Source organism: Lynx canadensis, chromosome A1 (assembly GCF_007474595.2).
Source record: "Lynx canadensis isolate LIC74 chromosome A1, mLynCan4.pri.v2, whole genome shotgun sequence".
Classification (NCBI taxonomy): Eukaryota; Metazoa; Chordata; class Mammalia; order Carnivora; family Felidae; genus Lynx; species Lynx canadensis.
In genome coordinates this window covers 133,268,084-133,282,114 of record NC_044303.2, presented here as the reverse complement: position 1 = coordinate 133,282,114, position 14,031 = coordinate 133,268,084, and the positions used below count along the sequence as shown (strand labels likewise).

The 14,031-nt window shown below is 34.3% G+C and overlaps 1 protein-coding gene across 11 annotated transcripts in view; it reads right to left on the bottom strand.

The window, feature by feature from the left end:
* The window catches only part of ERBIN (erbb2 interacting protein), a 128,083-nt gene that overhangs the window by 77,090 nt on the left and 36,962 nt on the right, over positions 1 to 14,031 (bottom strand). For 10 of the 11 annotated variants that reach the window (XM_030322159.1, XM_030322204.1, XM_030322167.1 and 7 more), the window contains exons 2-4: positions 8,855 to 8,902; positions 3,879 to 4,076; positions 340 to 457 (exon numbers count right to left, since the gene is read on the bottom strand). In XM_030322159.1, the coding sequence (XP_030178019.1) occupies positions 340 to 457; positions 3,879 to 4,067 (307 nt within the window). In that variant the 5' untranslated portion in view covers positions 4,068 to 4,076; positions 8,855 to 8,902. Of the gene's footprint in view, positions 1 to 339; positions 458 to 3,878; positions 4,077 to 8,854; positions 8,903 to 12,367; positions 12,393 to 14,031 lie in introns of those variants that run through there. The other variant, XM_030322213.1, reaches the window with a different exon arrangement.

Below are 14,031 nucleotides of genomic sequence, written 5' to 3'. Positions count from 1 at the left end.
ACTGTACCAAACAGTGTCATGAACAATGAACACTACAGTTGTTAGTAGTTTCTCATCATTACAAACAAAAGGACAGTGAATATTTATAAATATATAAAGGTAAAGATATATAAATATGTACATGCATGTATCCATAACATTTTAATTAAAAGGTCATTTAAAATTTTTTACATTTATTCTCCATAGTGCTTTAAGCTATCATATATGTAAGTTATATATATATATACAGAAGCTAATACAATAATACTTTTAAATTTTATATTTTTGTTTGTTAACACACAATAGAAATCTTAACAAAATAACGTGTTCCCACTTAGGTCGGGGGGGGGAAAATCTTACCATTCTTGCTGACATCCAGTTCCCTGAGATTAATGAGATTTGCAATAGATGCTGGTAATGTTGTTAAATCATTGTCTGGCAAACTCAGTTTATGTAGAGACTGACAGTTAAAAAGTTGCTATTGAAACAAGGAAAGAAAAGTTTTTGATTATTTAAGTTTCCTTAAATATTTTATTAACATTTATACAAAAAAATATTAGTGTAACTAAAACTGAATGAATTGTATCTACATAAATACCAAGAAAGATCTCTAATTGTTTCCTGCTATCATAGATTTGAACACAACTGAACTACTCAATCATTTACATATTCACACTTCAGCCCTAAGCAAAATGCACTTAATAAGAACAATTATATGGCTGTATTCTTGGTTAAAGTAGTAAAGAATAAGTGGCTATTAAATAAGCTAAAGTTTGAAACTTGTATTTCAAACATCCTTATTCCAAAACGAAAGTTTATAAAAATTAAATTCAAATAAGTACAATGGATTTAAAATGATTCAAAATAGGGGCACTTGCGTGGTTCAGTCGGTTAAGCACCTAACTTTTGATTTCAGCTCAGGTTATGATCTCATGGTTTGTGAGATCGAGCCCCAAGTTGGGCCCTGTGCTGACAGCATGGAGCCTGCTTGGAATTCTCTCTTTCCCTGTCTCATAAAAACAAAAACAAACAAACAAAGCTAAAAAACAAAAACACAGTTCTGATTTGGGAAAACAAAAAAATAAGGGAACAAATATCCTATTATGCTAAAATCACAATAATACATTAAAATACAATATATTTATTTAAGTAAAATATATTTTAAATAAAATATATTCAACCAGAAGTGTAGGTAAATGGGTCACTTCTAACTTCCATACCAAAAAACTACAGACTATATGGAGCACAGAGAATTTTTAGGGCAATGAAAATACTCTGTATGATACCACAATCATGGAAACATTTCATTATACATTTGTCCAAACCCATAAATGTACAACTATACTGCAAACTATGGACTGTGGGTGATTGTAATTTTTCAACATAGGTTCATCAATTTTAATGTAAGCACCACTCTGCTCAAGTATGTTGACAATGGTGGAGGCTATGCATGTGTGGGAACAGTGTAGGTATATGAGAAATCTCGATTTTGCTGTGAACCTACAACTGTTCTTAAAATGTTAAAGTGTTTAAAAAACAAACAAAAAACTGTTAATCAGGATGGCACTGAATAAGCCCTATTTGAGAAGAGCATTCTTCTAAAAATGCTAAGTTATGCTTAAGTGGTTCAGTTATTTGCACTTTCACAGCAAACCTCTCTTTTCCCCTCAATCCTCAGACTGAGACCCTACTAGTACTTATTACAGAAAGAGACTACTCTTAGACTTTCAAGTTTTCCAAAATAACAAAAGGAAGATAAATTATTTTCTAAAGAACTATATAAGGAAAAAATAATTTACAAAGCACCTTATTATAACTAGGGAAGTAATTTATAAACGTACAACTGCAATCTTTAATATTTTATCCTTAGCCATACACAGATTTCTTTATAAGACAAGCTTGGATGGCACTAGCTTTCAAAATATTTTTACTAGTGGCCACTGAAAGAAAAGCCTTTTTCAAAGGACTGCCATCCAGTATGTACACACAGAGACATTTAACACAAATATTTCATGCAACAATGGACACATGCAACACACTCTACTTTCTATTCTATCTCAAGTTAGGGTTGCCAGATGAAATTCGAACTTCTGGAAATAATGAATAATTTTTAGTAGAAGTATGCCCCATTTATTGCATAAAACACTTACATTAAAAATTATTCACCATTCATCTAAAAATTATAATTTCAGGGGTGCCTGGGTGGCTCAGTCGGTTGAGTGTCCGACTTCAGCTCAGGTCATGATCTCATGGTTTGTGGGTTGGAGCCCTGTGTCGGGCTCTGGGCTCTGGGCTGACGGCTCAAAGTCTGGAGCCTGCTTCAGATTCTTTGTCTCCCTCTCTCTCTGCCCCTCCCCCCACTCATGCTCTGTCTCTCTCTGCCTCTCAAAAATAAAGAAACGTAATAAAAAAAATTATAATTTCACTGGGTGTCTTCTATTTTTATCTTCTAAATCTGCCAGTGCAAATCATAGTTTGCTTTTTGGAAATGCCACACATATTTATGAACCATCAGTGCCTCTCTACACAGTTGTGATAAACACTACTGTTTGGGTAGTAAAACATTCTAACAATTAAATCTATTGCAGTTTTTCCATAATAAACAAAAAACTGAGTTGAGAATGAAGAGGGATTAGGATTTAAGGGAAAACAAGTAGCCACTGAAAAATTTTGATAATGTGAGAGGATAGATGTTTCATGGCAACAAACCAACTTTCTCCCTCTAGTTATTCTTACATTTCAGAAAAGTTAAGTTCTCGGGCACCTGGGTGGCTGAGTTGGCTATACATCCGACTCTTTTTTTTTTTTTTAAATATAAGTTAGTTAACATGGAGTGTAATAATGGCTTCTGGAGTAGAATTTAATGATTCATCACTTACACACAACCCCCAGTGCTCATCCCAACAAATGTCCTCCTTAATGCCCATCACCCATTTAGCCCATCCCCCCATCCAACACCCCGCAAGCAACCCTCAGTTTGTTCTCTGTATTTAAGTGTCTCTTATGGTTTGCCTCCCTCTCTGTTTTGATCTTATTTTTCCTTCCATTTATTTCAGATCAGGTCATGATCTCCGTTTGTGAGATTGGCTTGTGCTGACAGTATGAAGCCTGTTTGGGATTCTCTCTCTTCCTTCCCTTCCCCACCCCATTCATATTTTCCTCGCAAAATAAATAAACTTAAAAAAAAAATTAAGTCGCAAAAGGAATAATACGTCTAAAAAACTGTTTAATAACAAAAAATATTATATGACAACCAAAAGGACAATTTATTCTGAATCGCAATAGTATAGACCAATGTCTGATAAAAACTACAAAAAGAAAACATTAATTTTAAGGATTTGTCCAGCTAAATCTACTGGCTGCCAAAACTGTATAGTCTTACTCTATCTTGCTGGCTATAAAAAACTGAAATTAAACATAAAATTTTAATTATTTACTTAAATATTCAAGCAACTGGCTTGAAGACACAAAGTTTAAAATTCTATTTTACAAAATTCTTAATTGTGTTGCATACCCTAAGATAAAATTAAACCAGAAAAAAAGATAAGAAACAAAGAAAACAATGGAAACACATATATATTGGCAGCATTATGGCAACACTGGGAATATTATATCTCTATGCATAAAAATAACCACAGGCAATTCTTTTTTTTAAATTTTTTTTAATGTTTATTTTTGAGAGAGAGACAGAGTGCGAGTAGGGGAGGGGCAGAGAGAGAAGGAGACACAGAATCTGAAGCAGGCTCCAAGCTCTGAGCTGTCAGCACACAGAGCCGGTTGTGGGGCTTGAAGCCAGGAACTGTGAGATCTTGATCTGAGCTGAAGTCATGCACTTGACCAACTGAGCCACCCAGGCACCCCAAACCAAAGGTAATTCTTAAAAGATAGTATTAACATACCTTTGGAAGCTCTTCAATCTGATTAGCATCTAAATAGAGTTCCTCCAAAGTTTTCTCAAAAGTAAAAATCTCTTTGGGAACCTGTTCCAAACTGCAATGAGAATAATCAAGGGTAGTTACAGTCTCCTCTTCCCCTCGTAGACACCGACATGGTACCAACCGCACAAACAAACTTCGTTTTGTAGTCATTTTTAGACACTGCAATATTCAAATAAAAATAAATTTAGTTATACATATTATAGCCAACAATTTTTCAAAACAAATAATTCCAATTCATTTATCACAATTTATATATCAAAGATAAGTATCTTCTCCTTTACACACATCCAATGGAATATATTTAACATTGTTTTACTATCTAAATTTATATATATTTATATACTGAATTTCAAATGAACTCAAGTACTTCCCTACTTTAAAAAAATGACCTGTTAACCACTTATATGCTTCTGTAAGAACCATGCTTGACGAGTCTTGCTTATACTCAACTAGAAAAATCCTAATACAACAAAAAGATTTCCTTAATTTCCGGGTAAGAGCTATTTTTTAATTAAGAATTTGACTCTATGCAGTTTTGAGTAGGAAGTAGGAAGTTTTGAGTTTTGATCTTCCACATCAAAATTCCAGTACATGCCAAGTTTATTTTGTTCCAATTAAATATTGGCCTTTTAATTTTTCTAAAGAACTTAAAAGTCTTATATTTGTGTAAGGTTACACATTAGAGAATAAACTGGCTTCATTAAAGGGTATACCAATCTCATTGTTTCAAACTAAATGGGGGAAAGGTTTAATTCTGAATTAGTGAAAATTTTCTAGGCTAATTTTATTAAAAATACAGTGTGTACACATAGGTTAATTCCAACTGGTCTAAGATTATATTACCAAAGAAAACCTACTTCAATAAATAAGACTGAATGCCAATCAGTAATCAATTCTTTGTAAAATGATACATTCTTGCTTTGAACAGATGACTATTAGAGTAATAGATCACTTCCAACCAGGGCCAAGACTAGGTTGAAACCAGTGAAGCAATTACCTCAAGCACAAAATATAAGAAGCACCAAAACAATGCAGTAATCAAATTAAAAATTTTAATGTATTATTTAATTAAAATCACTGAAAAATGATCTGTTTATGAACAAAATGACTATTTTTAAAATAAACACAGGGTAGTATTATGAGCTTTTTTATTTTGGCTCAGGTTTTTTTATTTTTTATTTTTTTTAATGTTTATTTATTTTTGAGAGAGAAAGAGTACAAGCAGAGGAGGGGCAGAGGGTAACACAGAATCCAAAGTAGGCTCCAGGCTCTGAGCTCAGCACAGAGCCCCAGTTGGGGTTCGAATCCATGAACCGTAAGATCATGACCTGAGCTGAAATCGGATGCTTAACCAACTGAGCCACCCAGACACCCCTATTTTGCCTCAGGTTTCAATATGGCTCGGCAAGGCACTGCTTCTAACAGTTCTATTTCAAATTATACGATATTCTTAAAATGTTTTACAACAATAAGTATTCCACCTGCAATCTTTTAAAAAATATGACTATTCTTAGTCAATTTATATGCCAGGCACTGTGCTAAGTTCTTTAGGTAAAATATATGTATATTCTCATTTCAACCTGCTATACCTTTCCAACACATATACTATAATCCCTATTTTTCCATAATAAAACTGATTCTGTGCTCTTATTACATTAGACTGCTTCTCAATATATAATGATACACTTGAACTCAGCTTCTCGAAATGATTAAAATATCAATAGGACTTTATTACGCACTTCTTCATAGTTTACAAAAACAAAATACTGATGGAGCTCAGAACACAACACTCCAAGGTATGGCACCTTGACATACTGAATATTTTACACTTAAAGAGTCTGAGAAAACAGCAGAAGCAGGAAGGTCATGCTCGCTTACCCTTACACTTCTCTCCTGAAACAGATCATAAAATCCTTATGTGACAGGGGCCTTCCTTATACCTGGAGGAAAATAGCAGCCCCATCTCTGAAGAATGGAGAAAAGTCCTAAAAAACGGGCTTTACTAAATTTCCCCCACTTTACTACACTTAACCTCATACTCTGACCTATTATACTTCTACACAACTCTACACTCTTCAACAAATGTAGTATAAAAATATTAAGTTTTAATGGTTTCTTTCGGTCCTTACTCGTTATGAAGGCTCCTGTGCCACTTAAAACTTGCATTAAATAGGGCACCCGGGTGGCTCAGTCAGTTAAGCATCTGACTTTTGGTTCAGGTCATGACCTAGCCAAGTGAGTTCAAGCCCCATGTCGGGCTCTGTGCTGACAGGTCAGAGCCTGGAGCCTGTTTCAGAATCTGTGTCTCCCTCTCTCTCTCTCTGTGCCATTCCCCCACTCATGCTGTCTCTCTCTTTCTCTCTCCAAAATACAATAAACATTAAAAAAAAATTAAAACATTTGCATTAAATAAATTTGCATGCTTTCTCCTGTTAATCTGTCTTTGTAAGTTTACTTTTTACATCCAGCCAAAGACCCTAAAAGGGTCAAAGAAAAATTTTTCCTCCCCTACACTATGGTGTTAAACAAAAGTTTCTACTACATAGTATCTTTGTCTCATGGGAATATAACATACAGCATGGTGACTGTAATTAATACTGTACTGCATATTTGAAAACTGCTGAGAGAGATCTTAAAAGTTCTCATGGAGGGGTGCCTGGGTAGCACAATCAGGCATCCAACTTCGGCTTAGGTCATGAACTCACAGTCTGTGGGTTGGAGCCCCTCTTTGGGCTCTATGCTGATAGCTCAGAGCCTGGAGCCTGCTTTGGATTCTGTGACTGCCTCTCTTTCTGCCCCATCCTGCTTGTGCACTCTTTCTCTCTTCTTTCTCCCTCTCCCTCCCTCTCTCTCTCTCTCTCTCTCTCTCTCTCAGAAATAATAAATGAATAAACTTAAAAAAAATTCTAAAAAAAATTTCTCATTGTAAGAAAAAAATTTGTTAACTACATATGGTAATGAATGTTAATTAATTAGATTTATTGTGGTGGACATTTAGCAATATATACATATAATGAATCATGTTGTACACCTGAAATGAATATAATGTTACATGTCCATTATACTTCAATACAAAAAAAACTTTGTCAACAAAGAAATATCCAGAAAAGTTTAGTGAATGCTTATTAATAATCTATGTTTATATGAAGGTGTGTTTTACTGCCAAGAATAAGCAGTTTTATTGACCTAATGAGAATTTCACTGCTAAAGGGGAATTTAGCTTATACTTGTGTGTTTATGGGATAGCAAAAATAAAAGATTCCAAAAATGAATATGAAATTTCTTGCTGCAGGGATTCTAAGATTTCAACTGATAATGAGTTAAGACGACACTTAAGAACAATGGGGAATTCAATCTGTTCTTTCCAATATGGTAGCCACTGGACACATAGCCATTTTAACCTTAAAATTCAAGTTAAATCAAATCAAATTAAAATTCTCTTTTATCAGTCACACTACGCACATTTTAAAAGTTCAACAGCCACATGTGGCTAGTGGATACTATACTCAGTAAAAGAAGATTGAGAACATTTCTATTAGTGCAGAAAGTTCGATAGGGCAATGTTGGTTCAATGTTTGAAACTATTGCTCTGGTTCACCATATTATAACTACTATATGCTTTTATTTATATAATACGATAGTACCCCAAAACTTGGAAGATAGGGCCTAAAAATCCCAGAAATCATAATGGATTTGGGACTATAACTGGGCATGAAATGTTTACTACCAAATATATGTAACTTAAAAGAAGGTATTTATTTGAGATGTTGTCATGTGTGCAGCACACTTGAAGCATAAGACAATTTACAAGACAGAATGTGTTCTTTTTATTGCTTATTTATTTTGAGAGAGAGAGAGCACCAGTGTGTGTACACAAGATAGGGAGGGGCAAAGAGAGGGAGAGAAAGAATCCCAAGCAGGCTCCACATTCAGCACTGAGTCCAAAGTGGGGCTTGATCTCACCATCCAGAGATTATGACCTGAGTCAAAATCGAGAGTCAGATGTTCAACTGAATGAGCCATTCAGGCACCCCCAGAGTAAAGGTTAACGAAGGTAAAACAACATCCAAGGTTCTTCTGTAGTGCTAACCATAGATCATGTTGCAGACAGATAGTCAGAAATTCTAAAACATATCAGAAGAGAAAATGAATTCAGAAAAGGAAGATTAGGGGCACCTGGGTGACTCAGTTAGTTAAGGCTCCGACTCTTAGTTTCGGCTCACTTCATGATCTCAGTTAGTGAGTTTGAGCCCCACATTGGGCTCTGCGCTGGTACCGCGGAGCCTGCTTGGGATTTTCTCTCTCTGCCCCTCCCCTACTCACGCTATCTCTGACTCTCGCAAAATTAATAAATTTTTAAAACTATTTTAAAAATAAATTTTATAAACTATTTTATATTTAATAAATTTTAAAAACTATTAAAAAAAAACGAAGATCAGATGCTTTAGGAAAAAGGTTCCATCTTAAGTAAAAACCTCTTGTTGACAGAGGCTACGAAGAAAGCAGTTTAGACCTTAGATTAAATTCAGGGGGCCTCAAGCCAACACAAAAATGGACCCTAATTTAGCAGACTAAAACTGATGATTGTTAAGAAAGGAAAGGGACCTTAATCATTGAGGGCACAGGAGTAAAATACCATATGAAAGAAATAAATGAATACTAACAACCAAAGAGATCCTCCCTTACACAATACTACTAGGAAGTAAACCAAAGGAAGAAAGCCTGGTCAGGTTTGAAAAGGAAGTGATCAACTTGGGGAATGTTCATAAGAATTTTAATGTAATGGTAAGCAAGAGCCACTTTATAAGCCAGACTTAACCTGGGACACATAAAAAATATTCTAATCAAATGCAGAAAGAGAAGCCAACCAAGAAAAAAGTCATAATAATAATACAAACAAAAGAATAAGACTAACAAAAGAAATTAAAGCTACTTACCACTGGGTTGAAGTTCTCTCCCTGATGTTTCTTAATTGAGCCAACATTCTATGGAAATGAAAAGAAAGAAACAAAATTAACAATAAAAATAGATCTTTATGATTTTAAGGATCATCTCTTCTAATTTATTTGCCTCAAAATGTAAGTTAAAATATCAAAAATTCACCAGTGTAAAGAAACAAATTTGCTATCTTCTAAATACAAAAGTAGCTTCTTAACCACTGGTTTTTAATACATTTGTCAACTATGGCGAGCCCTTACGTATATCAAATACCAAATGCCTATCTACCATTAAAATCCCATTTATTTGAACCAACTGAGAAATAATAATTTTTTTCTAAGCAAAACAAATTCTAATTACCAATTACATTTAAATTTAGTAGTTTTTGATTGTTTTGGGAGGCATACAATGCTAAATGCTGATCAGATTCTATTCCTTCCTTTACAGAAATTTTACTTTATTCATGGTGGTAATGGACCCAGCTAAATATCCACAACTGAACCTTCCGAAAAGGGTGCACAGGGGTTAGATGACATAGTTGAGATCAGTGACATATGAAGTCTGCTTTGGGGATGGAATGAGGTTGGTTATGGGCAGACATTTGTTTTCCTTATCCTGGGACAGATGTAAACATGTCTACTGCTGCAACCATAATCCTATGACCATTAAGTTAACAAGTGTGAGTATGAGAAACCAGCTAATAAGCCTGACAAAGTAGAAAGACAAAACAAGCTGGACCAATGTTAACCAATGCCTACTTTTGAATGTCTTGATATGTAAGAAAACTAAATCCCCCACTTTCTTAAGCCATTGTGAAGTTTTCTGCATGTACAGCCAATACATTACAAAGTGAAACAGCCTGAACTTGAAACAGTAACATTAACAAAAATACATCATAACCTTTCTATTAAAAAATTGGTAATATTCATAAATTTATGTTCCAAATTTTAGAGTCACCCTAAATTTATTGGGCTATTTTCCCCCATGCTAAATGGTTTAGTACTACTTAGTTGTTTAAACTTCACCACAAATTCTACTTGTAACACATGCTACAAAAAATACCTTTGTGTATAGCAAGCAAAAATGGTCACTAAATTTGTCATTCAACATACTCCTACATATGTGACAGTCTGGTAGAACAGAACTGCCAATAAGCTGAACCAGAATAACGCTATATGCAAGAGCAGTTTGGAGAGAGCCTAGATGAGATATCTGTGTTTAGAAATGTTAGTTTAAAATACCTGAAAGATGTCCTAGTGGGATCCTTAGTAAGCAGCTGAATATGGGCATTCAGAGATGTGGGGACAGATCCAAACTGAGAATATAAATTTGGAAGTCATCTGCCTACAGATGATATTTAAAGCAATGAATTTAGATGAAAGCATCAAGAGCATAAGCACAGACAAAAAAGAGAATAGGGCCAATGATTAAGCCCTGAAATATTACAAAAATAAGAGATCAGAAAGAAGAGATAGAACAAGCAAAAGACACTGAAGAGAAGCAATGAGTCCAAGTAATATCCTAAAGGCAAAGTGAGAAAAAAAAATGTTTCAAGACGAAAGAAGTTATCAACTATGTTAATCAGAATTTAAGAACTGTCACTGTGGGGGCGCCTGGGTGGCTCAGTCGTTTAAGTGTCCGACTTCGGCTCAGGTCATGATCTCACAGTTCATGAGTTCGAGCCCTGTGTCAGGCTGTGTGCTCACAGCTCGAAGCCTGGAGCCTGCTTCAGATTCTGTGTCTCCTTCTTTCTCTGCCCCTCCCCCACTTGTGCTGTGTCTCTATCAAAAATAAATAAATGTAAAAAAAAAAATTTTTTTTTTTTTAAGAAAAAAAAAAGAACTGTCATTGTGTATTAAAGTAAGTCACTGGTCATCTTGACAAGATCATTTATTATGGAGTGGTGGAAACAAAATAATGTTGGAGGTTAATGAAGAAAAAAGAGGATAACCTGACATAACAAATAAAGATAATTTGGGTACTTTGGCTAAAAGGACATTAGAAAAATAGAGCAGTAGCGAGAGTAGAATGTGAATCAGGAGTCACAACAGCTGATTTGTAAGCAATTGGAATAATCTAATTAGAAGAGCCCACTGGTAAATTTTTTAAAAATGTTATTTTGAGAGAGAGAAAGAGAGACAGAAAGAAGAGAGAGAGAGAGAGAAGGAGATGGGGGAGAGAGGATGGTGAGCAGATAGAGTGGGAGACAGAATCCCAAACAAACTCTGCGTTGTCAGCTCAGAGACTGATATGGGGCTTCATCTCCCAAACCATGAGATCATGACCTGAGCTGAAATCAAGAGACAGACACTTAACTGAGTGAGCCACTCAGGCAGCTTCTTTTTAAGAGCCCACTGGTAAATTTTTATAAAGAGATTTGGACAACAATTCATAGATTGTCATAGCAAGATCTCCCACCAATAAAGAAACTGCTCATGAGGAGGAAAAGAAAACAACAGACCTTGGGTGCAATGGTATAACTAGCTAAATAAAACACACATAGGGTATTTTTCAAAAATATAGATTATTATAACTTCTTTCAAGAGATTCTTATTTTGGAGATTAAATATAAAACTTAAGATTCTTTATTTTAAAGTGCAGATGTACTTCTTTTTCTCCAACATTCTCAACAATTATAAATACATGCTCAATCTTATTTCATCTATGCTCAAACCACCATCTTTTCTCCCTCTCCATTCTCTGCTATTATTATGACAAACTCTTAGCTTGGATTACTGTAAAGACTGAAAAGTGAAGTCACTATAAAAGTTTTTAAAAATACAGTACATTATATTTTCCTATTGATTTGAAGAGATCACACAATATATCTAACTAGATTTGACAGAAATTTCAACGTTGGACTAGTCTTTCTAAATGAGTTCAAAAGTTAAAATGTAGAACAAAGGCTCCTCAGGCATGCCCACAGCTATTAGTTGACACTTAGTGGTTGTATAAGATCATTTTAGTTTAATCATGGCTATCACAGTTGTTTGCTAATTTATATTTGGTATATCTGTCCTTAGTTCTGAGGCAATTTTATAAAGGACACTATTAACTCATTATGGGTAAGTACATGAATAGTAAACAATGAAAACAGTGATAAGAAAGAAAAAAAAAAAAGGTAAGAAACTTATTCAATGAAAAAAGTATAAATGCTATTAAGAACATTTGATCCTGAAGGAAAAATCAATAACTGAATGTATAAAATGTGCTATGCCTACAACATACAGCAGGAAATGAGAAAGGAGTCTGATCAAATAGCTAAGTTTCACTTATGGCTATAAGAGCAACATCAATGTCTGAACTTTACTAGCCTGATTCTAATCTAGTAGAAATCTGAGTTTCTTCAATATCAGCACTACTAATCCAATTTTCATATCAAATGATGGTTAGCCTAAACATGTTTTTAAAAAATCTTACATACATAATAGTAGTAGATATACAAATAGAAGTTACTAAAGAGGTCCACATTTGCAAAAATTTCCATTTTTACATTTCTACATATTACTTACATAATGAAATAGATCCTTATAGTCTGGAAACTGTATACATCCATGTAACCAACAGCAATGAAGATGTAAAATCAAATACTACGGTGAAAAAAAAAGGGGCAAGAGTGGGTATCTTTGTTTCATTCCTAATCTTAGAAGAAAGATTTTCAGCTTTTCACCGAGTAGAATGTCAGCTGTGGGCTTCTCATATATGGCCTTTATTATATTGAGGTATGTTCCTTTTACTCACTTTGTTGAGAATTTTTACCATAACTGGATGTTGAATTTTTGTCAAATGTTTTTTCCACATTTACTAAGATGATCATTATGATTTTTACCCTTCATTTTGTTAATATAATACATCACACGGACTGATTTATGGACGTTGACCCATCTTTACTTCCCTAGAATAAACCTCACTTGATCATAGTGTATGATCCTTTTAATGTATTGTTCAATTCAGTTTACTAATATTTTCTCGAGGATTTTTACATCTATGTTCATCAGGAATATAGCCCTGTGATTTTCTTTTCTTTTGGCATCTTTCTCTGGTTTTGGTATAAAGGCAATGAAAGCCTCATAAAGTAAGTCTGTAAGACTTCCCTCCCCTTATATTCTCTGGAAGAGTTTGAAAAGGATAGGTATTAATGCTTCTTTGAATATTTGATAGAATTCACCAGTGAAGCTATCTAGTCCTAGCTACAGCAATCAGGCAAGAAAAAGAAATAAAAGGCATCCAAACTGGAAAGCAAAAAGTAAAAATGTCACTATTTGCAAATGACATAATAGTATATACAAAAACCCTAAAGACTTCATCAAAAAAACTATTAAACCTAATTAAGTGAATTCAGTAAAGTTGCAGGATACAAAAATCAGTTGAATTTCTAGTAAGAAATTTTCAGAAAAAAAAAAAGACAACAATCCCATTTACAATTGTAACTAAGAATAAAATACCTAGGAATAAAGTTAATGAAGGTGAAAGATCTGAATATTGAAAATTCTAAAACATTAATGAAAGAAATTAAAGACACAAATAAATGAAAAGCTATTCCATACTCATAAACTAGAAGAATCAGTAGGAGTACAATGTCCATACTGTCCAAAGCAATCTAAAGATTCTTTTCTTTTTTTTAATGTTTATTTATTTTTGAGACAGAGAGAGACAGAGCATGAACAGGGGAGGGTCAGAGAGAGGGAGACACAGAATCCAAAGCAGGCTCCAGGCTCCGAGCTGTCAGCACAGAGCCCGATGCGGGGCTCGAACTCACGGACCGTGAGATCATGACCTGAGCTGAAGTCAGATGCTCAACTGACTGAGCCACCCAGGCGCCCCAGCAATCTAAAGATTCTATGCAATCTCTATCAAAATCCCAATGGCATTTTTCAAAAAAATTAGAATAATCCTAAAATTTGTACGATACCACACAAAACAAGAAAACAAACAAACTCCAAAGAGCCAAAGTAATTTTGTGAAAGAACAAAGCTAGCAGCATCATACTTGTGATTTCAAAGTATATTACAAAGCTATAGAGCTACAGTTATTAAAACAACATGATAATGCCATAAAAACAGAGAGACCAATGGAACAGAACACTCAAAAATATATCCATTCATACACAGTCAATTAATTTACAACAAAGGAGCCAAGAATATACAGTCCCTTCGATTAATGAGAGTGGGGACAA